Source organism: Lacerta agilis, chromosome 7 (assembly GCF_009819535.1).
Source record: "Lacerta agilis isolate rLacAgi1 chromosome 7, rLacAgi1.pri, whole genome shotgun sequence".
NCBI classification, from domain to species: Eukaryota; Metazoa; Chordata; class Lepidosauria; order Squamata; family Lacertidae; genus Lacerta; species Lacerta agilis.
This window is the reverse complement of record NC_046318.1, coordinates 85,594,493-85,617,647: the sequence shown is the minus strand read 5'-3', so window position 1 is coordinate 85,617,647 and position 23,155 is coordinate 85,594,493. Positions and strand designations below refer to the sequence as shown.

The 23,155-nt window shown below is 55.0% G+C and overlaps 1 protein-coding gene across 1 annotated transcript; it reads right to left on the bottom strand.

Annotated features, from left to right (window-relative positions):
- Window positions 1–17,554: 17,554 nt before the first annotated feature.
- LOC117050389 (riboflavin transporter 2-like) lies at window positions 17,555–22,454 on the bottom strand. The gene is made up of 3 exons (XM_033156037.1): window positions 21,427–22,454; window positions 20,178–20,301; window positions 17,555–18,750 (listed from the first exon to the last, which is right to left on the bottom strand). The coding sequence occupies exons 1-3, from the start codon at window positions 22,392–22,394 to the stop codon at window positions 18,538–18,540; spliced, it is 1,305 nt and encodes a 434-aa protein (XP_033011928.1). The 5' UTR covers window positions 22,395–22,454; the 3' UTR covers window positions 17,555–18,537.
- Window positions 22,455–23,155: the final 701 nt, after the last annotated feature.

Below are 23,155 nucleotides of genomic sequence, written 5' to 3'. Positions count from 1 at the left end.
AGGGATTACAGCTAAATAATCCCTGACACCCCACCCCCCACCCCGCCTTCCCAGTGAGTCTGTTCCATTGTCAAATGGCTCTAATTTCTTCCTTGTGTCGGAATCTCCTTTCTTGCCATTTGGATCCATTGGTTTGGGTCCCACTCTCCAGAGCAGCAGGAAACAAGCTTGGCAGCCCTTGAGATAGTGGAAGATGGCTCTCCTGTCACCCCTCAGACTTCTTGCTCCACCCCTCCCTCCCTCCCTCCCCAGTTGGAACATGGCTCAAGGGCCAGCGCCACCCCTGCTGTGCTGGGACACCAACTCTTAACATAGTTTGCTTGTCTTTATTGAACAAGGAGGCAGGCCCACATCTGCATGCATTAGCAGGACACAGTACGGCAAGAGCAGGTCAGGACAGCAACAGAAAAGGCACCCCAACCCCCAGGGAAAAGGCTGGCGAGGCACCGGCTAGCCACACAATCCCTTGGGAACAGCAGCCCCCTCCCCTGACTCCTGGCCAGCACCCATGCGCTGCCTCAAGGAGAGCCCTGCCGTCTCGGAATTGCCCTGCAGCCTGCCTGGTCACAATCCAGCTGATGGCAGAAACCCACCTTTCTTTCTTGTCACGCAACTTGTGGGATGGGAAGAGTTGACCCAGCAGCTCAGCCTTCACCAAACTGGTGCCCTCCAGACGTTTTGGACTACCTCTCCTACCTGGCGGGAGCTGATGGGAGTCGTAGCCCCAAACACCTGGTCTAGTCCTAATGCTCCCCCCACACACCAATTCTGGGGTAGGGATCAAAGACTAGCGCTGCTGCCCTCTAGCCAGCCTCCCAGACCGTTGCTCCATGTAGCTCAGCATTGCCTGCAGAGGCTGGCAGCAGCTCTCCAGGGTATCGGAGAGGGAATCTCTCAGCCCTTCCTAGAGATGCTATCAGCAATTGAATCTGGGACCTTCCTCTTCTGCTTGCACAGCAGATGATGTACCACTGAGCTGAAGCCCCCCCCATGCCCCCGGGCTGCCTACTCATTGCTGGCCAGTTATGGGTCCTTGTGCAGGCACAGCAGGAAACTCCCCGCTGTTCTGTGAGCTACTCCAAGCTCCCAGACAACCGGGCTCTGCTCTGCTCTCCCTCCACTTCTCGGGGCCTCACCTTCCATGCTGGGACATGTTTTCACACCCCACCCAGCCCACCCCTGCCTGTGGCCCAGAGGCCACGGAAAGCTCTCTGGCTAGAAACTTGCTTGGGCTGGCCAAGAAGGCAAGCAAGACTCCTGAAGGCTGGGGTGAGAGGGACCTGGGTACCCTGAGACCCAACACGCAGCTGGGACTAGTTGCCTGGGGAGGAGGCTCCTGCAGCTGGACGCAGGACACCAGAGAGCAGCGGGCCAAAGCTGCTGTCCTGGGTTTTGCTTCTGCTAATGGCCAGGCTTGGTTGCTTGGCAGCGGGTGGGGGGAGGCCTTTTCCTCTTGGACAGCTTCATTTGGGTGTGGCTTGGCTCGCTGACTGGAGCTTTGGCTTGTGCCCCGCCCCTTGCAGCTTGGCATACCCGGGGCAGTGGGCAGGTTCCTGCGTTTGAGCACAGGAGTCAGGCTACATGGCCCTGGGGTCCCTTGCAACTCCAAGGCTCTAGGAAAAGCCCCAGTCCTTGAGCCTCTTGACCAGTGTCCGAGGAGCAGCTCAGGCCGGTGGGCATGGCTGGTCCCTTAGAGAGCTGGAGAAGAGGAGGAGGCTGGGGGGGGGGCTCAGTGCGGACCGAGGGTGGCACCTCCTGCTCCCCCACCCCCAAGCATATCCTGTGGCCAGCCGTTGGCAGGAAAGGTGGCGTGAAAGCACAAGGGGGGCGGATCCAGGGGGTGGAGAGGGGGGAGTCTGCAGGAGAAAGCAAAGGCTCAGTTGGCAGCGCAGGAGCAGGCAGGCGACGGCTGTCCACTGGGGCATCTCAGGGCCTTCAGCAAGGGGGGGAGGAGGAGGAGGCAGCAGCGCTCCTCACATGCCTGTGGAGAAGAAAAAAGAAGAAGCCGCTCACCTCATCTCCCTGGCCTGGCACCTCAGGCCAACCGGCCAGCCTCACAGACCCCCACAAGCCTCTCTGGATGCATCTCAAGTGAGCCATGGGTCTCCTGTATGGATTCCTGGGGGATCCCTTCCAACTCTGATTCTGTGATTCCTGAGCCACGGCAGAGTTTGCCAAGCAGTCAGTGCTGGATCTGTTGGACCAGTGATGGTCCTTTGTGATGTTTGGAGGGGGGGCGGCAGTTGAAGGACCCTCCTGGGATAAGCATCCCTTGAAAGGGCCATGCAAGGAGGCCTGGAGCTGCTGCTTTGGGGGGCCACCAGGCTGCCACTGTTGTTGCAGGAACACGGGGAATTGAGGCTCATGCCAAAATGTTCTGCCACAATAAATCTACTTAAAAAAATAAAACTTTGATAGGACAAAAAGCACCAGGAAATGCACTAAAATTCATGGTAGTGGAGGCAGGGAGATCGGAATGGCACATAGGACTCTCCCTTGTACCATGTCAGACCCTTGGTCCATCTAGAGCCCAGTATTGTCTACACTGACAGGCAGCGGCTCTCCAGGGTGTCAGGGAGGGAGTCTCTCCCAACCCTGCCTGGAGCTGCCATTGCAGATTGAACCTGGGACCTTCTGCTGCAAGGCAAATGCTCTGTCTCTGAGCTGTGGTCCCTGCCGCAACCAGGAAACACTCCTTGCTGTACAACCTCCCAACAATCCAACAGGAGCAAATGCTCAATAAGAAAAGGGGGTCATTCCTGCAAGCAAATCTGGTTGGGTGCCCAGTGGGCACAACCTGCCCCACACGCTCCCTCTGTGTGGGGCACGAGGTGGGCCTGGAGTGCATCAAGGTTTCCCTCCCAGACATGACGGCACGCCCACTTTGCACGGCTCCATGGTGCCAGGGAGGTCTTTGTTCCTGGGAACGGCACATTCTGAACAAGCTCTGCTCCCTGACACTCGAGGGACACGTGGCAAACTGGTGACCCTGCAGATGTTGTGGGGCGGCAGCACCCTCACTCCCTGACTGGGGCTGATGCAAGCTGGAGCCTGGCAACACCTGGAGCACCCCACCCCTGATTTTGGGGGTCAGAAACGCATTTCACAGTGAGTTTGGTAGAGGCCACGGCGGTCTTGAGCAGGAACCAGACCCAGCCGCAATGCCTTCAGGGGTCAAAAGTGGGGACATTTCAGGGGTCAGCATGAAAAATCAGGAATGGGGCCCCAGCGGTCGAGAGCGTTGGAGAGGCATCCAGCTAACTCAAGGCGAAATGAACCTCAGAATCAGGCCAGGGGCCAACCAGGGCCGTGGCCCTTCGTGGGACACTTATCTTGGGAGGCGAGGGACTCCTCTGAATCCACTTCATGGTCCAAGCCTGGGGAGGAAAACATCCCAGGTTACAGCTAGAATAAAGTTAAGAGGAGCCTGCAGGATCAGGCCAAAGGGGGCCCACCCAGTCCAGCATCCAACCAGATGCCCATTAAGGGAAACCCGGAAGCAGGACTTGTGATTCCCAGCAGCTGCCATTCAGAGGCAGAACCGCCATGACCAGCAGCCATTAAGCCAAGCCTTGCCCCAGACTGTCATGGTCTCCCCCAGGACAGAGCCTTGCGCAGCCCTCTGGAGGGATTGTCCCCACACAGAGGCTTCGCATCAAGCGCAAGAGACCCTCCGTCCATTTTCCAAGACCCCTGATGTGACTCCCAACCCAGGAAGAACTTACTTTCTTGGGACTCGTGGGAATGAGCGGGAACATCCATGGCGGGGCCTAGAGAAACCAGAGAGAGACAGGGGTCCCTTCCATATCCCACAGGTGGGCACGTGGGGCTCGGAGGTGGCCTGGGCAGTGCTGGGTCTCGAGGACTTAGAGGGTTTCCACTGCCCTCCCAGGGGGGGTTTACAAAGGTCTCCAAGGAGCTCTTCTCCTTCCCCAAGAAGGTGCCCTCCAGGTGGACTACATCTCCCATCAGCCCCTGCCAGTATGACCAGGTGACAATGGGGTTGTGGGAGCTGACCCAAACATAGGAGCCATCTCCTAGGGTCTCCCCCCAATTGGATGGGCATTGCCATTCAATTGTTGTGCATGCACTGCATCATGTGATCGATTATGCGGGGCGGGGCTTAGCAGGACGCCCCATATTTTATTCAAGTTGGCACCCCTGGACCCGAACATTGAGAGGATCAGAAGGGGCACTGGCGGGGTTTTCTGTGGAGTCACAGCCAGGCCAGGGAGGCCTGGGGGGAGGGCTGGCTGAGGTCAGAGCCCCCCATAAGAAGGCAGTAGGGAGTTGACAGGAGGGGTTGTTAGACAGTGGAACTGACTCCCTTGGAGCTGAGTTTGGGTGGCCATCTGTCTTGGATGCTTTAACTGAGACTCCTGCATTGCAGGGGGTTGGACTGGATGACCCTCAGGGGTCTCTTCCAACTCTAAGATTCTATGAGTCTATGACTTGGAGCCATGGGAAGGCAAGGGCGGCTGGCTGAGGGGGGGGGCTAGGGTACCAAGCAATGGGGGCCCTGCCTCCACCAGGGTCAGAGGCTTTCCTTTCAGTGGAGAATAATGAACATGTGGCAGAACAAGCCCCAAAACCCACCCACCCCCACCCCAGCCAGACTGGCAGACGTACCACTCTGGGGGTCCAAGCTGAAGGATCCGATGTTGGAGGCATCGCTATTGAGCATCACATCCCCGTTGACCTCATCTGTGTGGGCGCGATTGGCCCCTGCAAAGCTCACGGGGGCCACCTCTGTCCAAGGAGGGAGGGAGAGTGGAATTGGCAACGAGGCTCTGGCAGCCCCCTGCCCCAAACAGGGGCATCCCCTCTGGGTACGAGGGGGCTGCGGTGGTGCCAGCCCAGCCCAGCCCAAGGCATTTTGCCACCTGAGGTCCAAAGGACAAGGTGCCGCCCGCCCCTTGGCTGCAGGGAAGCTCCCTTGACTGGCAGCTGGGTCAGCCCTCCAAGTGGTGGGCAGACAATGGGGGCAGCACACCCTCCACCTTGCCTGGGGGCAGCCGGTCCATTCAGGGGTCCCGGGGCAGGCTGTGGGGAATGCACAGCTGTGCCCTCCAACAGAGAGGGGGCCAGTTGGAGGGCTCAGGAGGCAAAGGGGTGCAAATGGGGCCGGGGGGAGGGGAGCTTGCTGGGTCATGCCTACCTGTAGTCATGGGATCTGCAGGAGTTCCGATCTCACCTGTGGACATAGAGACAGGTGTTCCAGTGATGCACGGCAGAGAGGATGAACCCCACTCCCGTCTGCTGCCTCCCCACAACCCTTTAGCTTCTAGACATTTGATGAAATTCCCGTCAAGGCCTCCATCTCTCTGTGGGCGAGTGCCAAGGTATAAGAGCTCATTGCAGAGCATGGACCCAGCTCAGGGGCTGAACCTCCGCATGGCCAAGGAAGGTAAGTAGCAGCAAGGACGAGAGCGTCCCTGGGCATGAGCAGAGGGCGTCGCTCTCCCACCTGAGGCACCACAGCCATCTCCCCCTGGCTTGAGCCATCTGCCAGAGATTCTTTAGCTGTGATTCCTGCATGGCAGGGGGCTGGACTAGATGACCCCTGGGGGTACCTTCAAAGCATAACATTCTGTGACCCTCCTCTTTTGCCAAAGTGGCATTTCTGGCCTCCAGGATTCCACTTACTTTCTCCCGACGCCTCGGATTTACCGGAGATGATGGGCTCTGAGTTTGCCATGGGCTCTGAAAGAGATGGGGGGGGGGAGAGAAGCTTAAGGGGGGCTGGGGGTCCCTTTGGGCATTTCCCCCTCAGCCACCCAGAGCACCAAATAGATTCAGGCCAGCTGCCCCCAACCTGGCGCCCTCCAGATGTTTTGATCTACAGCTTCCAGCAGACAGCATGGCGTCTGACTCAGGGCCTGATGGGAGTTGTAGTCCAAAACATCTGGAGCTGGAGGACTGCGGGAAGCCTGCTTTCCTTCCTGCTTTCCGGAGCCCTCTCCCGGCTCAGCCTTTCTGCCGCTCTCTTCATCGCAGGGGATTCTGGAGCAAGAAAATGAATCCCTGGGACCCCCCCTCCTCTTCCCTGCGAGAGAGAGCGGAGCTGACCACAGCAGCACTTGGTTCCTGCCCTGGCAAGGGGAAGGGGCAGGACTTTGCCACTCAAAGGTCAAGCCCCCTTAGACGTACCTGTTGTCTGGCTGCCTGCGGCGGAAGTGGGACTTGGGGAGGTCAGGGGCTCTGCGGAGAGGGAGAGAGAAGCGGTTGTTCATTATGGTTGTGGGTCGTGGGGGTCAGTCTGCATGATGCCCAGAGTCCCTTCCATTTCTTGGGGTCCTGTACCCAGCGAGGGTTCGAATCGTACAGAGGAGGTTCCTGAACTAGTTGGTCCAGCCTCTTTGTAAGACCAGGGGTCAGCAAACTTTTTCAGCAGGGGGCTGGTCCACTGTCCCTCAGACCTTGTGGGGGGCTGGACTATATTGCGGGGGGGGGGGGGGGTGAACGAATTTCTATACCCCACAAATAACCCAGAGATGCATTTTAAATAAAAGGACACATTCTACTCGTTTAAAAACACGCTGATTCCTGGACCGTCTGCGGGCCAGATTGAGAAGGCGATTGAGCCGGATCCAGCCCCTGGGCCTTAGTTTGCCTACCCACGTGTAAGACCATGGCCTTAGCTGGCTGCTTAAGTGTCCTCATCAGCGTCACAAAAGCGTGAGCTGGGATGCAAGAGCTACAACTAAGTGAGGGGGGCCCTCCAGGCTAATGGGGGGGGGCTTCTCCTCCACCCTCCCCTCCCCTCCCCTGGCTGCTGTTTAGGAGAACAATTGCCAGAGAATGTGCATGTGAGCTGCAAGAAGACACAGAGACCTGCTTGATCTGTGCTGGATCCAAAGCTGCAACTAATATAGAAGCAGGATCTGTTGTGGGGTTGATGCTATGAGCCCCTCCAGCCTATGCTCATTGCATATATGTCTTTTTGAAAACCCTATATTCAAAACTGCTCACCTTCTTCCCAAGGAAACTGAGCAGTGGAAGAGTGCTGGGAATCCCTGGAGCCTCTCACCGCTCAGAGGTTGTGTATTTGGGGTGCTAGCTTTAGCTTCTTCTTCTTTGCTTTGCAGGATGCTGGCCGGCTACAAGCGCCTCTTCCTCTTCCCTTTATGGGGGTCCCACACCCCCAACTTCAGGGGGCCCCTCCCTCCCTCCACCCACCCACCTGCCGACTGCAACTCACCATCTGCCACCACAATGGCCAGGAGCAGAATTGCAGCTGCCGTGAGCAAGAGGAACCTGCAGGGTGGAAAGGAAGAGGGGGGCTCAGAGTGGAGAGGGGGCTGGAGCATTAACACAACAGTGGTTAAGAGTCTGAGCTTTGAGCCACGCCAGAAATCTCAGCTCAGCCGTGAAGTCCCTGGCCCTGCCAATAATAATAATAATAATAATAATAATAATAATAATAATAATAATAATATATTTATACCCAGCCACTCTGGGCGGCTTCCAACAGAACATTAAATGCAATAATCTATTAAACATTAAAAGCCTCACTAAACAGGGCTGCCTTCAGATATATTCTAAAAGTATGGCAGTTGTTTTTCTCTTTGACATCTGGTGGGAAGGAGTTCCACAGGGCGGGTGCCACTCCCGAGAAGGCCCTCTGCCTGGTTTCCTGTAACTTGGCTTCTCGTAGTGCCTAGTGGCTTTGTTGTAAGGATGCCTGGTTGTGAAAACGTATGGGAAGAGCTTTAAGCGCTTAAATCAGAAATAAAATCAGTATAAATGTTCATCAGGTTCTTCAGCAGCAGAGAGGTGCCTGCTGGGATGTCACACCCTTGACCCCAGAAGTGGGGGCATTCTGTACATGCTCAGTGGCACCCCGTTCAACTTTGTCTTCTAGGCTGGCTCTTGGCACTCAAAACGGATATTGGGAGTGAGACCTGAATCTCACTCTGACTTAGTGTCCTCCAAAGTCTGTGTTGCCAGCAAGTCTTGTGCTGTTTGTTAGAAGCCCAGGAATTGCCAGAACCACTCTGGGGGTGCCTGAGGTGGGAGATCCCCCCCCCCCCAAGACAGCAGCCTCCTCCTCTCCTGCCCAGCTATGATGGGGCAGGAATCCCTCAGAAAACCTGCTGCAGAGCAACCACACAGCAGTGGAGAGGAGCTGCTGGAGAGCCCCTGCCCACCCACTACAGGTGAGAAGCTGTAGAAGTGAGATGGGCTGATCCCTTCATGATGAGGATGATTTCATTGTTTATACCCCAGCCACTCTGGGCGGCTTACAGCACATAACAAATTGTAAAATGTACAAAGCTGTCATACACAGGTGACTGCAGTTATTGATCTCAGATAGACACACACACCCCACACACTGTAATACAGGACTCCTCCACACTTCTGCATGTGCTGTGCCTCGAAAGCACAAGTCCTGGCAGTTTCCCGCTTGAGTTTTCCCTTTGACCCTCTGCCTTCCAAAGGAAAACCTGCTCTTTAGTGATACATCAGAACAAATGGCAATCTGGGGAAAACCCAAATTCCTGTTAGCTCCGATTGAGCACTATAGAGCAGGGTTTTTTCTAGGAGGGTGAGGGAAGCAGCAGAACAAGGAGAGGTGTGGATAAGTCAGTCTGTATATACACATGTTTTGACTGTGAAATCACCTTGGGAAGCTTTATGAGAAGCGGTTCATAAAGGAAATTAAATGAATAAATAAATAAGTATTCAACTGAACAGTGCTTTGGGGTATACATAGAATCATAGAGTTGGAAGAGACCACAAGGGCCATCCAGTCCAACCCCCTGCCAAGCAGGAAACATATTGTGGATAAAACATATTTTTGAATTTGTCAATTCAAAGTAGATTATAAAGTATAATGGACTGTTAAATGTTGCATCTTGGTCAACATTTGCAGGAGGAAATAATTAAAGAGTGCAATGGATACGGAGCGACAGAAGCAGCTCCCCAGGGTTCTCGGAAGAAAACGAGTCTTTTATCAGGCCCTCCTGGAGATGCCATGGGGAACTGAGTCTGGGACCTCCTGAGTCCAAACAGAAGCTCCACGGCTGAACCAAAGCCCATTCCGCACATGATGTGATACAGACTGTAGGCAGGCCAGGGCAAGAGCACAGCACTGGAGGGGGGGGACCCTGCCTTCCCCATCCTCTGGGTGCCACCTCCCATGCCTCCTCCGGTCCTGGGGGCAACTCAGCAGGTGCCCAGCCCCTGGCGCACATGGACCCTGCTACAAGGCCATCCTTCAACAGGTGACTGACTCCAGACCACCCGCTGCCCAGTTGGTCAGCTTTCTGGCAGATAGGCCTCCCTGGCTGCAGATATAACAGGAGGGAAAGGGAGGAGAAGAGAGGAGGGGAGGCTGACCTGTTCTGCGGGATGCCCTGCAAGCCCCACACCTGGACAGGGCATTCTCCCAGGGCAAACAGGTGCATGGACCCAGCCCACCCATAGGGCCCCCCTTCCTCACCCAAGCAAAGTTGGCACGCACCTGTGCTGTGCCCGCATGGTCCTGGGCACCTGGCGCTTGGGGCGGTGCTGGGATCCAGTCTCAGGAACTCTGGGGGAGGCAGAAACACTCTGTGTGCTGAGCCACGGGAGGCCCATTATATGGGTCTGTCCCCTCCAGGGGGGAGTCGGCTGCGAGGGGCCAGCCAATCCAAAGGCTGGCAGGAGGGTGATGGGCGGCTGCTGTGAGAGGGGCAGAACCACAGAGGTCCCTGAGCAGCCCTTGGGCTCCCTTCCTGAGGGGCAGGGGGCCTCCTCCCCAACACCACCTGCTACTGTGCGGCAAAGGTGAGGGGTTCCTCGCCCTGCCTGACACCAGCCCAAGTCCAACCCCAAACCCAGGCACAGGTACCCCAGCATCGCCTGCTGCTCTCAGACTTTGCTAGCTGAGATGCTTTTAAATGGAGGGATTATTTACACCATGATGAAAGACTCAGGTGCCCTTCCTGGACCTTGGCACTTGCTCCCCATCAATTAACCAAGGCAGCAAAGAGGGGAGTTTGTTCGGTGCAACGCCAGGACTCCTTTATTAGCACAAAGGACAATTGGGAGTTCAGAGCAGGGGCTGTTGGTGGCCTCACTCGCTGGATCGGAACAGAGCCTTGCTGCGAAGACCGTGCGTTGGTCAGTGTGCCCTGGTCTGCACACATAAAACAAATTCACGCACAGGCGTCTTCCAAAAACCCACCCCAACCCCAAAAGTCCCATGGCGATCGGCAAATGGTAGCAGGGGCAGGATCGTGCAATCTGGAAGTCCCTAGTCATGAACCGACACATGGGCGGTGGATACAGATTCAGTCGCTCTGACTCAAGGAGCGAGGCAGTTGAGCAGCTCGGCAGCTGTATCCATGACTGAGCAGCCCTTTTTAGGATCCACTCTGCTCACCCTGAAAAGGGGGAGGGACGAGAAAAGGTGCCCTGAACATAGTCTGCCTCCCTTCCCCCCCCCCCCGACTGAATTACTGCGCCCTGTGGGGTCACCACCCTGTCCCCACTGTGGAAGGACGTGTGGGTCCAGAATTGGCCTCCACAGTCACTTACGGACTCATTGTTAAAACCGTGTTCATGGAAGACAATCTTACTCGGCCACAAGGGATCGCCAAAGAAGAAGTGTGGGTGCAAAGACTACAGAGAATTAACTTTGCTCCGATGATGAATTATCTATATCTGTCTATCCACCCACAAGCCTTGACTGTAGGAAGAGTCTGCCAGGACGGTCCAGGCCTGGGGTCCTCCCTCCTGATCGCCTGAGCAGATGAAGCCCCCCATGTCCCCCCCAGCCAGATACACCTCTCCACCCCCCACCCCCCAGCAATGCGGAAGGTGCCAGCGCCAGAACAAAACTCCCTTTGTGGCTGTGGAGCATCTCAATGCGCTTTTGTTCAGGGCCTCTTTCGGCTCTCCTGGATTAAAGGCTCTCACAGGGGTGACGCAGGGCATGTGGGGCTGGATCTGGTTGCAAGGGCTGCCTGACTGCCTGCCCCGCGGAGGACTGAGGCGGCCGCGGTGGCCCCTGACACCAGGGCTGTCCCTGTGCCAGCTCCCCCACCCACTGCCAGCGTCTTCTGCCAGCTCCCTGTCCTCCAAAGAGGGTCTGAAGCAAGGGGTGGGGGCTGGGCCGGCTCCGTCTCCCTGCCTCTTCCTCCTCAGATGGGGGAGCCCCCCAACTTCCCACAAGGGGAAAGGGCTGGCCGGCCACGGGGTCCCCTGAACATGGCCAGGAACTCAATGCAAGTGGCCCTTGGAGCCTTCTTGCCCATCTCACTGCCGGCCCTTTCCTCTCTTTGTGGAAGCCGGACCAAACCTGAACTAAGCCCCAAACAGAGAGAGCAGGTGTGGGCTGGCATGCTTTTAAAATAAAACGTTATTGTATTTATTTAAAAGATTTACCGTATAATTTGCCTTCTGAGCACACACTCCATAAAGCAGCTCGCGTCTTAAATATATGATCTGAAGCCATCACAAGTATCTGCTTTTAACAGTGGTGGCATAAGGGGGACTGAGAAGGAATCTGGAGCCTTAAATTGCACCACCAATTGTTCCTTGGCTTCCTTGTAGCTGAGTAAGATTGTCTTCCATGAACACGGTTTTGAGACAAAAAAAATCTGAAGAAGTGTGCATGCACATGAAAGCTCATACCAAGAACAAACTTAGTTGGTCTCTAAGGTGCTACTGGAAGGAATTTTTTTTTAATTTTTTATTTTGTTTTGACTATGGCAGACCAACACGGCTACCTACCTGTAACGGTTTTAAGAGTGAGTCCGTAAGTGACTGTGGAGGCTAATTCTGGATCCACACATCCTTCCACAGTGGGGACAGAGGTTTCTGGGCGGGAGTCGATCACGATTATCCTTGGCAAGCGGGAGGGGACCTGGTGCCTTTTTAAAGTGGTGCCAACTGGAAGACTGGTGGGAGTGTGGCACCAAAGCAGGATGTTGTGTGTGTGTGTGTGTGTGTGTGTGTGTGTGTGTGTGTGTGAGAGAGAGAGAGAGAGAGAGAGAGAGAGAGAGAGAGAGAGTTGGAATAGCAAAATTGTAGAGTTAGAAGAATGCACACACACACACACACTCCCTGGTCATCTAGTCCACACCCTGCAATGCAGGAAACCTAGCTAAGGCATTGGACAGCTCACTTGGTAGAGCATGAGACTTGTGATCTCAGGCTCATGGGTTCAAGCCCCTCCTTGGGCAAAGGATTCCTACACTGCAGCACTGCAGGGGGGTGGACGAGATGACTTGCAAGCCCTTCCAGCTGGCTGTGAGCGTTGCCTCGTTCCTGCTTGCAAGTCTAGGCCTTGCCAAGGCGACTGCCCTGATTCTTGAACCAGGAACAGGGAGCAGCAGCCTTTGATGCGCATCTCTGGAGACAAACGGCTTGGAAGAATCCGGCGCCTGCCTCAAGTGCTGAAGGAGGAGAAAACATGCTTAGTAACCTGGAAATTTTGTCCCAGGACAATGCAGCCGAAGGAGTGGGGAGCTGCTGGGGGTGGGGGTGGGGGGTTTCCTGCTCCCCCCTCCTCCCACCTGCCTGGAGAACACTGTGCAGGCCCCGGCGCAGCAGCTGGCCGGCAACCAAGCTGCGGACGCATGAAAGGCAGCCGCCAGGCTCCCCGTCGGCTCATAAAGCCTTCCCCGGGATCAGCTCTCGCCTGCAGCCATGTGCTCGGGCTCCAGGGAGTCCCGGGGGCCTGGCCCTCCGGGACGGGGCTTCTGGCACCTGGTTCCAGGCGCTGGGCGGGGAAAGGGGTTGTGGTGGCCGGCCGCGCCAGACGAAGGAGGCCAGCTGCACAGAATCAGCCCTGAGAAACCCCACCGCACCTGACCTCGGCTGCTTGCGGCCAGTGGGGGCAGCGCATTCCGCCGCGGATTCAGAGCCAGCCTGGGCGCTTCAAGGGTCCCAGCTGAGCAGAACCAAGCCCGGAGTGCGCGATGGGGAGGAAGGGGAGGGGAGGCTGCGAGCAGGACTCCCGCATGGGCCGCACCAATCTGGGGCGGGAGGGCAAACTCGTGAGCAGAGGAGAGCTTCGGGTGCAAACGGGTGGCACCCACACACCTGCCCCTCACCAAATGCCTGGGGTAGCTCAGTCGGTTGACCAGGAGACTCTTAACCTCAGGGTCGCGGGTTCGAGCCCCATGTTGGGCAAAATATTACTGCATTTCAGGGGGTTGGACTAGATGACCCTTGGGGTCCCTTCCAGCTCTACTGATTCTCAACGCAGTCATCTTGCAAGCCTGAAGCATGTGTCTCACAAGCTTAGTTGTCTCTGGGGGTATAGCTGGGGTTCTTGACATTAAAAGATGGCAATAGAACAGCCTTCCTTGACCTGGCGCCCTCCAGAGGTTTCGGACTACAGCTCCCACATCCTGACTGGGGCTCATGGGAGTTGTAATTCAAAACACCAGGAGGGCACCCGGTTGGAGATGCTCCAGTAAATCCACCACAACCTCCCTCCTGAAACCTTTCTGCTCTAAGCAGTTGTGTGGTTTTGCACACGCAGCCTTGGCTCCCCCTCTTTGCGCCCAGGTAGGCCAAGGATGCGCCCCAGGGGTCGGGAAGGGGGGGCTTTTAATCTCCTGAGCAGGCAGGTGTAGCCTGGATGTCTGCGAAGGGCGGCAGCCCCTCCCTCCTGGCATTCTTCCCCCCACCTCACTGGGCCTGGCAGAACAAGGGGCTCTTTGCTCTGGGCTCAATGGGCTTTTGTTCCCAGATGAAAGGGTCTCTCTCCAGGAGGGGTGGCTCAGGAGATTGCAGAGTGCGATTGGGCTCTGGGGCCTCCCGAGAGTGCGGGGCTCAGGGGGGCTCTGGAGGCAGCAATCCTCATAATGACAGGCCAGCTTGCCAGCCGGCCTTGAAGTCGCTCCCAGTGCTCTGGCCCAGAAGGGAGTGGACCGGCCGCAGTGGCTGCTTGGGTGACCCTCCCTCCTGGACCCAAGGGCTGAGGAAGGGGCTTCTCTGGACCTCAACTCAAGGGACTATTCACACAACCCATCTGCACGCAGGTTGCCTGTGGGAAGCAGAGACTCTGAAGCTCAGGTTTCAATCTTGCAAGTTGCATTGGGAAGGGTTTGGGAGTTGGTTCCTGCAAAACTACCAAGGGGATCCCTCCAACATGGGGGTAGGGAATGCCCCACCTGGATTGGGGTGAGGGGTGCCTCAGATTAGAGCAGGCTGAAGGCAAAGAGTGAGGTTACCGTAACTTCCGTCATGACAATGTAGTATGTGCGCATGCTCAGAGGATGACCTCCAAACCATCCTAAATATCTTTGCAGAAGCTTACGAAAAGCTTGGACTATTGCTCAACATCCCAAAAACCAAAGTGCTGCACCAACAAGTACAAAACAACCCCTCTGCAGCGCCACAAATCCAACGCAATGGTGTAATGTTGGAAAATGTCGGTCACTTCTCCTACCTGGGCAGTTATCTTTCCACATTGATGCCGAAATCCAGCATCGCCTGAGCTCTGCAAATGCTGCTTTCTCCTGATTGAAGTGCGGTGTCTGAGGACCGGACATTTGCAGGGAAACCAAAATGCTTGTTTACAAAGTTATTGCACTCCTGACCTTACTGTATGCTTGTGGAATGTGGACCACTTATAAACGCCATCTCCAATTCCTCGAAAGATTACATCAACCTTGTCTCTGAAAATTTTTACACATCACTCGGGAAGACAGGCGACCTAATGCCAGTGTACTGGAAGAAGCAAAGATCACCAGTGTTGAAGTGATGATTCTTCAACATCAACTTCGTTGGACTGGTCGTGTTGTGGGAATGTCTGATGACCGTCTTCCAAAGCAACTACAGTGGACGCTCGGGTTGCAAACGCGATCCGTGCGGGAGGCACGTTCGCAAACCGCAGCATTCGCAACCCACGCCGCTGCGTCTGCACATGTGCGTGATGCAATTTAGCGCTTCTGTGCATGCGCGAGCTACAAAACCTGGAAGTTACTTGTTCTGGTACTTCCGGGTTCGGCACGGTGCACAACCCGAAAACGTGCAACCTGAAGCGGCCGTAACCCGAGGTATGACTGTCCTGTATTCCAAATTTAAAAATGGAGAGTGTAATGCTGGTGGTCGACAAAAGAGGTTTAAAGACTCTCTCAAGGCAAATCTAAAAAAATGTAGTATAAACACCAACAATTGGGAAACACTGGACTGCAAGCACTCCAATTAGAGAACAGCCTTTACCAAAGGTGTCATGGGGCTTTCAAGACACTCGAACTCAGAGGAAGGCACGCTTGGCAAACCCTCACTGTGATCAACTCCCATCCGGAAACCTATGTGGAAGGAGGTGTGGATCCAGAATTGGCCTCCACAGTCACTTACGGACTACCTGTTAAGACCATGTTCATGCAAGACAATCTTACTCAGCTACAAAGGATTGCCAAAGAAGAAGAAAGAGGGGGGGGGGGCTGCTGCCAGGTTCAGCACAGGCAGGTGTGAACCCTGTTTCTTGAGGGGGAGCAAAACCATGTTAGCCTTTGCTAGAGCAATGAAGAAGAGTCTTTGTGAGACCTTGAAGGCTAACACATAGGGTGGCAGAAGCATTTGTGGAAGACGGCCCGCTCTCTGCTGCCATCCTTATGCCAGGGAGGACTTGGAAGTTTTCAAAGTGCCACAAGGCTCTGCGTTGTCCTTGTGGGAATTCAGGCTCTCAGGAAACCAACACAGTCCTTTTGCACAGCTTCCTGTGAACTGAGCGCTGTTGCTGTGCTTGGATCTGCTGGCATTGCCAGGTGAGAGCACCGGTCCCCAGGTGGATCCTTCACAGCGTGAAATTAAACCCAGCCACCTGCGAGCCGCTGCAGAAGGAGGCTGTGCCTCCCAGTCCCCCTACCCCCCTTTTAATTCCAGTGATTATGGAAGGCATGAGTGGGGTCATTTCTAGAGGGCAGGCGGCACAGCCCACACAGGACAATGGGCACACTCAGCGCTCTTGCCAGCGATGCTGCCTCCCTTCTCTCTTGAGTCCTGCTGCCTGGAATGTGCCCCCTGCGCACATCTTTCTGGGTGCCTGGCTGTGTCTTTTTGGGGGGTTCTGCTGCCCCCTGGGAGCTCCGTGCAGCACTGCAGACCGTGGCTGGGCTCTACACTTCTGGAGGAAATTGAATTTCTTATCTCTTTCGATCTGCAGCTTCTGCTAAATACAGCACAGGCAGTGCCAGATTTATGTATCAGCTAAACAAGCTCTAGCTTAGGGTCCCGCTCTCTTGGGGGCCCCCCAAAAAAAATTAAAGGGAAAAAACTGGATGTACATTTCCAAAATATAAGATAAAAAATAAACTAAAATAAAACCTACATACAGTAACAGTGTTTTGTGTTGTGTAGGCCAGTGTTTTTCAACCTTTTTTGGGCAAAGGCACACTTGTTTCATGAAAAAAATCACGAGGCACACCACCATTAGAAAATGTTAAAAAAATTAACTCTGTGCCTATATTGACTATATATAAAGTAATTTTTCAATTTTTTCCACGGCACACCAGGCAACATCTCGCGGCACACTAGTGTGCCGCGGAACAGTGGTTGAAAAACACTGGTGTAGGCTCCTAGGATGTAAGTAATGGGCCCTGCCTGCTAGCCTGCAGAACACAAAAAAACAGTGGCAATTTGTGGTTGACAAAGGACAGCTGGACATATAAAGGGCCCCATTACCTTCAGGAGCTTAGGGCCTCATCAAACCTCAATCCGGCCCTGAGCACAGGGAATTTCTTTTGCTACCCCATGTCAGGTACCCCATGGGTTGTATTTTACAGGAAAAGGGTATGTTCTTCATCATGTGCATGATGTAAGTCCCTGGGAGTCGGTTGGATCAATGCCGTGTTGGTTGTTTAGTTGTTTAGTCGTGTCTGGCTCTCCGTGACCCCGTGGACCAGAGCACACCAGGCACTCCTGCCGTGTTAGTGGCATAGAACTATTTTGAGTGGCACCAAATCGTGAGTCTGAGGTTATGAGATTCAGCCGGATCCTGTTTTGCTTCCTCCTACCATATAGGAGGATTGTTATTATTACAATTAGAAATAACAGAGAAATGGTTGCAGATGTGATCATAATGCCAAGGGGTGTGTATGCTCAACAGTGGGGAGAAGAAAGAGAACCATCAGTTAAGATGGATACGAAAAACAACTTGCCTTTGGTATGTAAACGAAGGCAGCCAACGCTTGGACACCTTTTCTAAACTGTCAGCCTTCTGTTCTTTATTTCAGAAGAAAACGTGATTTCCATAGTTAACTGATTAGCTCAGTTGGTTAGAGCATGGTGCTGATAATTCCAAGGTTGCAGGTTCGATCCCCGTATGGGGCAGCCGCATATTCCTGTATTGCAGGGGGTTGGACTAGATGATCCTCAGGGTCCCTTCCAACTCTATGACTCTGTGATTCTATCTGCAATACCTTGGAAATTAAAAGCATCGGAATTCTGAGCAGTTGGAGATGTCACTGCTTTGCCAACAGAGGAACTGAGAAGCCCATGTCCACACATCACATTGTACCCTCCAGATGTTGTTGGACCAGCACTCCCACCCACCCTCCCAACCATTGGCCATGCCTGCTGAGGCTGATGGGAGTCCACAGCAACACAGCTTCCCCACCCCTGCCAGAAACCTTTGCTTAGTGTGCATAAATTCATCTCACTCCTTTTGCTCTCCCTGGTTCATGCAACAAACCACCATCTCTGGCTTAGCGTGACCTGCATGGTTTGCTTCTCTCCAAACAAACCAGAATCCGTAGCTCTGCAGACTGTGGTTTGCTGAAGCAAAACAAAGGACAGTTCCCGATCCAAGCATAAGGCCATCCCAGGGACCGTGGTTTGTTTCCTCCAGGTGTGAGTGAGGAGGAAAGAAACAGCCCAGAAGGGAGCATTGATGCTAAACCATCGAGTGGGGCTGCCCCTGACATGCAAACAGGGTGACGATGAGTTATCTGAACCCATGGTGGACCCTAAGGGTTTGGGGGTCAGCTTTTGCAGATGGGTGCTTAGTTGTTTTCAGTCCGAGTGGTATGTTAGAACATCAGAGCCTCCAACGAATTGAAAAAACAAAACACAGTGAAAATGTAATTCACAGATTTGCAGAAGCGATAGAGGTGAGCTGTAGCTCAGTAATGCTTGGTCCCCATGTGCTGCCTCCCACATCCGTCTCTGGTGTCAGGGCAAGGAAAGTGGCCTCCCTGGGCTAGAATGATGCAGCGGCAGCAGCTGGTCCAGCCGCCCAGTGGAGCCCTTCATTGCCCTGCTTTGAGCTGGGCTGCTCTTGCGCATGAGTTGGCTCAGCAGGGGCAGCTCTCGATGCCATTTGCCATGAACTGCAAACGATGCACAATCTGTGCCCGTGACACTTGTGCAAGCACATTTCCACACAGCAATTGCAGCAATCACAGGGGTGGGTGCAGTTACAGCATCTCCCCAGGTACAAAGCACTGTGTCGCAGGTCCACCCGATCTGATGCAGCTGTGCAGGGTTCTAGACACTGTGTGCCAAGTTCCCTCGGGGTTGTTGAGACTGCGCGACCATCCTTGGCTCACAGGCGGTTTTGGCCGGAAGTCGTGGGCCTCTGAGACCCCTCTAGACAGGGCAGCTGGTGTTGCAAGGGTCTCCGGAGCGGAAGAGGTTGTAGACGTTGACCAAGGGGAACATGAGGAGGGCCCCCACCATGGAGCCCAGCTGCACCATCGCCCCGCACCAGACCAGGGCGCTGTGCCCCTCGTCCCGCAAGACCACCCCGATCATCAGCTTGACGTAGGAGAGGAGGCCGACAAAGAGCACCCAGCAGAGGATCTGGAAAGGAAGCCAAGCATCAGCAGGGGGTGGCCAAGGGCCTTTGGGTGCCCCACCCACCCAAGCAGCCGCCAGAGATTGATGAGCAGTGGGTGAAGGCACAGGGTCTCAAGGCCACCAAATGCAGGTTCATTGAAGCACAAAGAATCCCCCCCCCAAGGGCCACCTTCCGGTGTTGGTTCATGAGCAGGATTGATCCGTAGGGGCTCTGACAGTCCACACTGGGGAGAAGAGGATGCTGGTCTCCGTTCAAAGTCCATGGTATCAAGTGCTGCCTTTTCTTACATGAAGGTGCCCACCTCCAAAGCATCTGCCAGGGGTCTTTCTCTGGGTGCCCCTCACCCAAGGAGGTCAGGTGCCTGGCAGTGCCTGGAGGGAGGGCCTTTTTGGTTGTGACACCCTGGACTCTCAGGCGAGGACCTCTTTGCCCTCCTGGCCTCTTAAAACCTCACCTGGATCACCACTGACCCTGCTGCTTCCTTCCTTAACAAGGGATCCCTGACTGAGACCCCAGAGATCCACTGCTGTCACTTAAGGCAGGCAATACTGAGTTAAATGGGAGCCCAGCATTAGATATGTCTGCCAACCTACGCCTTCTGCCGGTTCAGCTGGCTAAAATATTTTCCTTAATACAGTGGTACCTTGGTACTCAAACCACTTGGAACCCAAACACTACAAACCCGGGAGTAAGTGTTCCGGTTTGCGAACTTTTTTCAGAAGCCGAACGTGCTCTGTTTTGAGTGTTATGCTTCTGATTTGAGAGCCACACTTCCATTTTGAGCTGTTGTTGCTCGTTATTTTGTGTTTTTGTGGCCCTGTTTTTTTGTTTTTATGACTGTGTGGAACCCAGTTCAGCTACTGATTGATTGTGTGACTGCCGTACGCTGTTTATTGCTTTCATTTCATGGATCAATGGCCTCGTTAGATAGTGAAATTCATGTTAAATTGCTGTTTTAGGGGCTGTTTTTAAAAGCCTGCATTTTGCATGACTTTCTATGGGAAAGCGTGCCTTGGTTCTGGAACGCTTTGGTTTTGGAACGGACTTCCGGAACGGATTAAGTTTGAGAACCAAGGGACCACTGTATGTTGGTTTTATAATTCTTATTGCCCTGTTTCTGTGAGCTGTCCTGAAAGTAAAAAGAAAAGAAGGATAAATATAGTTGCATCTGTTTAGATGTCCCCTAATAAATGAGCAGTGGGGGTTTCTCTCCCCCTGCCCACTTTCCTGGCTCCTCCTCTACTTGCTTGCTTGCTGGTGCTGGACTGGTGGGGAGGACTGACTTTGGGAGGGGGGGCGTATTCCACGTGAGGCAGCTTGGCATCCGATTTGGGAGACGGTGGTGGAAGGCATTGCCTCCGGGTGCCTGAGGAAGCTGAAGCGGGAGGAAGGGTGCAAGGGCCTCATCCTGTCCCTCACTCATACTTACAATGAGGACGACTCCATGGGATCCGTGCAGCAGAAGAGGGCAAGGGCTGAGCACCGCCATGGCCATGATGTAGCAAGCAAACAGGGATCCGGCAAGGGACAAGACTCCCATGAGCAAAAAGGATCTGGGGGGGGAGGGGGAGAGGGAGAGAAAGGGCTCAGGATCCCAGATCAGGATTCTCCTGACACCCCTGGTTTGGTGGAGGCCACCAGGCTTAGCACTGGGGCATCCTGCCCTCTCCAGGTGCTCGTTTTTTGGTCTCTCGCTCTTGCATGAGTCGGCTGGCTCCCGCGAGAAGATGGGACCAAAAAAATAGGACATTCTGGGATCCATTCAGGACCTGGGATGGCTTCTGTAATTCCGGGGTCCCACTCAAATTGGGATGATTGAGGGATTTGGTGCTGGAGACAATATGGGCACGCTGCCTTAATGCCAGTCACCCTTCCCCTTGCTGGGCCTGCTTCGTTATTGGTTACATTTCTTGTTGAAAAATGTATTTTGTCCTTACAGATGATGATGATGATGATGATAATAATAATAATAATAATAATAATAATAATAATAATAATAATAATATAATTTATTTATACCCCAGCCACTCTGGGCGACTTCCAACCAAATATTAAAAACAACACAGCACCAAACATTAAAAGCTTTCCTAAACAGGGCCGCCTTCAGATAGTTGTTTATTTCCTTGACATCTGACGGGAGGGCGTTACACAGGGCAGGCGCCACCACCGAGAAGGCCCTCTGCCTGGTTCCCTGTAACCTCCCTTCCCAAGGTGGCATGCAAAGGGAATGCTGAGAAGACTGAGTGGTGAGAGGGTGACCTGAGAGCCGCCTTCCAACGTCTGAAGGGCTGCCACTCGGCAGATGGGGCCACCTTGTTTTCTGCTGCTCCAGAAGGGAGGACCAGAACCAACACAGTCAAATTGCAGGGAAGGAGATTCTGACTAAATGTCAGGAAGAACATTTGGCAGTGGAACGGACTCCCTCGGAAGGTGGTGGGGTTCTCCTTTGTTGGAGAAGTTGGGTGGCCTTCTGGATTAGGGATCCTTTAGCTGCAATTCCTGCATTGTGGGGGGTTGGACTAGATGACTCCCGGGGTCCCTTCCAATTCTAGGAAATCCCGGAGGTCTGCCCCACGCCCCTCCATTGACAGCGCAAGCCCTTACTCAGCAAGAACTGACCCCACCCGAGTGACCTGCCTGCCTGTGCCTTCTGCCCCCCTTCCCAGCAGCCCACTCACCTGCTGGGCAGGTACATCCCCAGGAGGCAGGCGAGGGGGTTGGCCAAGGCAGCCAGCGTGGCAGAGAGGTGGTACGCGCTGTTTCCATAGGGCAGGCAGGAGTAGGACTGCACCGCAGGGAGGACGCCGTTGGTCAGGGCGTTCACCCAGCCCAGCAGCCCAAAGATGTAGGCTACCTGCTGCCAGGAGTAGGTTCCGGATCCGAAGAGGCTTCCCGCGGGGTCGCTGAGCCTGGGCCGCTCCTCCACCGTGGCGCGCCCGCTGCCCGTCACCTCCATCTGGACTCGCACCCGGTACTTTTCCTTGGCCTGCTCCCGCTTGGCAGCTGGCAGGTGGTTGAGGAGGAGGAAGGAAGCCAGGCAAAAGCCCATCATGGCACAGAGGAAGAGGAAGAAGGCAGTGGCGGAGAAGCGGGCCGGCTGGTACTCTGCCCGCAGGCCCGTGCCGTTGCCCTGCCGGCTCCCGTTGACGCAGCGGAGCGTGCCCACCCCTTGCCCCAGCGCCACCAGCCCTGGCAGGAGGCCGCTCAGCCCCTCGCCCACAAAGTAGGTGCTGAGGTAGGGCGCCCGCAGCCTCTGCATGTAGGGCAGGAAGGTGACGGAGGAGGTGCAGTCAACCAGGGCCAGGAGGAAGAAGAGGCTGAGGAGGGCCACGCTCCGGGGGGAGCCGCCCACCACGCTGGTCTCCCCCCAGAAGAAGGCCAGCAGCAGGCAGGCTAGGGAGCCGAGGGAGAGGATGGCGTAGATGATGCCCACTTCGCTGAGCCGCCCCGGGAGGAATCGGTGCGCCAGGGTGACGGCCAGGGGCCCCACGTTGGCCAGCTGGGTGATGACGGTCAGGCAGGACGGCAGGAACCAGCCCTCTGGGGCGCTGGGCACGATGAGGGGCAGCTCCACCCACATGCCGTTGATGGCCACCCAAGAGCCGGTGCCCAGCAGGCAGACCAGGGCGTGCACCAACAAGGTCATCGCTGTGGCAGGAGGGTCAAGCGGGCTGTGTGTGTGTTGGCGGCTGCTGTCCTGTGTGGCCGCTTCTGGAAGGGTAAAAGGAGGCAGCGGATTAAGACGAGAAGAGCGTAAGGAGAGCCTGCTGGATCAGGCCAGGGGCCCATCTGGTTCTCACAGGGGCCAGCAGGTGCCCCAAAGGGAAACCAGCAAGCGGGAACCCAGCAGAAGTGCCCTCTCCCCTCCTGTGGTTTCCAGCAAGCATTGCTACCTCCGACCGTGGAGGCAGAGCAGAGCCATCCTGGCCAGGAGCCTTCGATAGCCCTCTCGTCCTCCATGCATTGGTCTCATCCTCTTTTAAAACCATCCAGGTTGGTGGCCATCACTGCCTCCTGTGGCAGGGAGTTCCACAGTTCAACTGCATGCTTGACGTGGTTAATGCCCCGAGATTCCCTGGGGTCTGGTGAATGCCTGGTCTTTTCTGTAAGGCAAGCCATCAGGTGGCTCCCTCTGCCAATCTGAATCAGTTTTGGAGAGGTAGGTTAGGGCTGCAGGCTTAACAGTTGCAGATGTTGGGGGGGCGGGGGGCAGGCGCTGCTTCTGGGAGCCATTCAGGCAAAGGGTTTCAAATATTTGTGGTCCTTGCAGGCTGCCGCTAGTCTAGGTTGGGGTTCAAGTCCATCTCTGCTAAATCTGGTTGCATGGTTCAAGTTCCTTTGGCGCTTTTACGCAACATAGGAACAGGAAAATGCCCCCGAGGCCAGCTCAACTCCCTGCTAATAAAT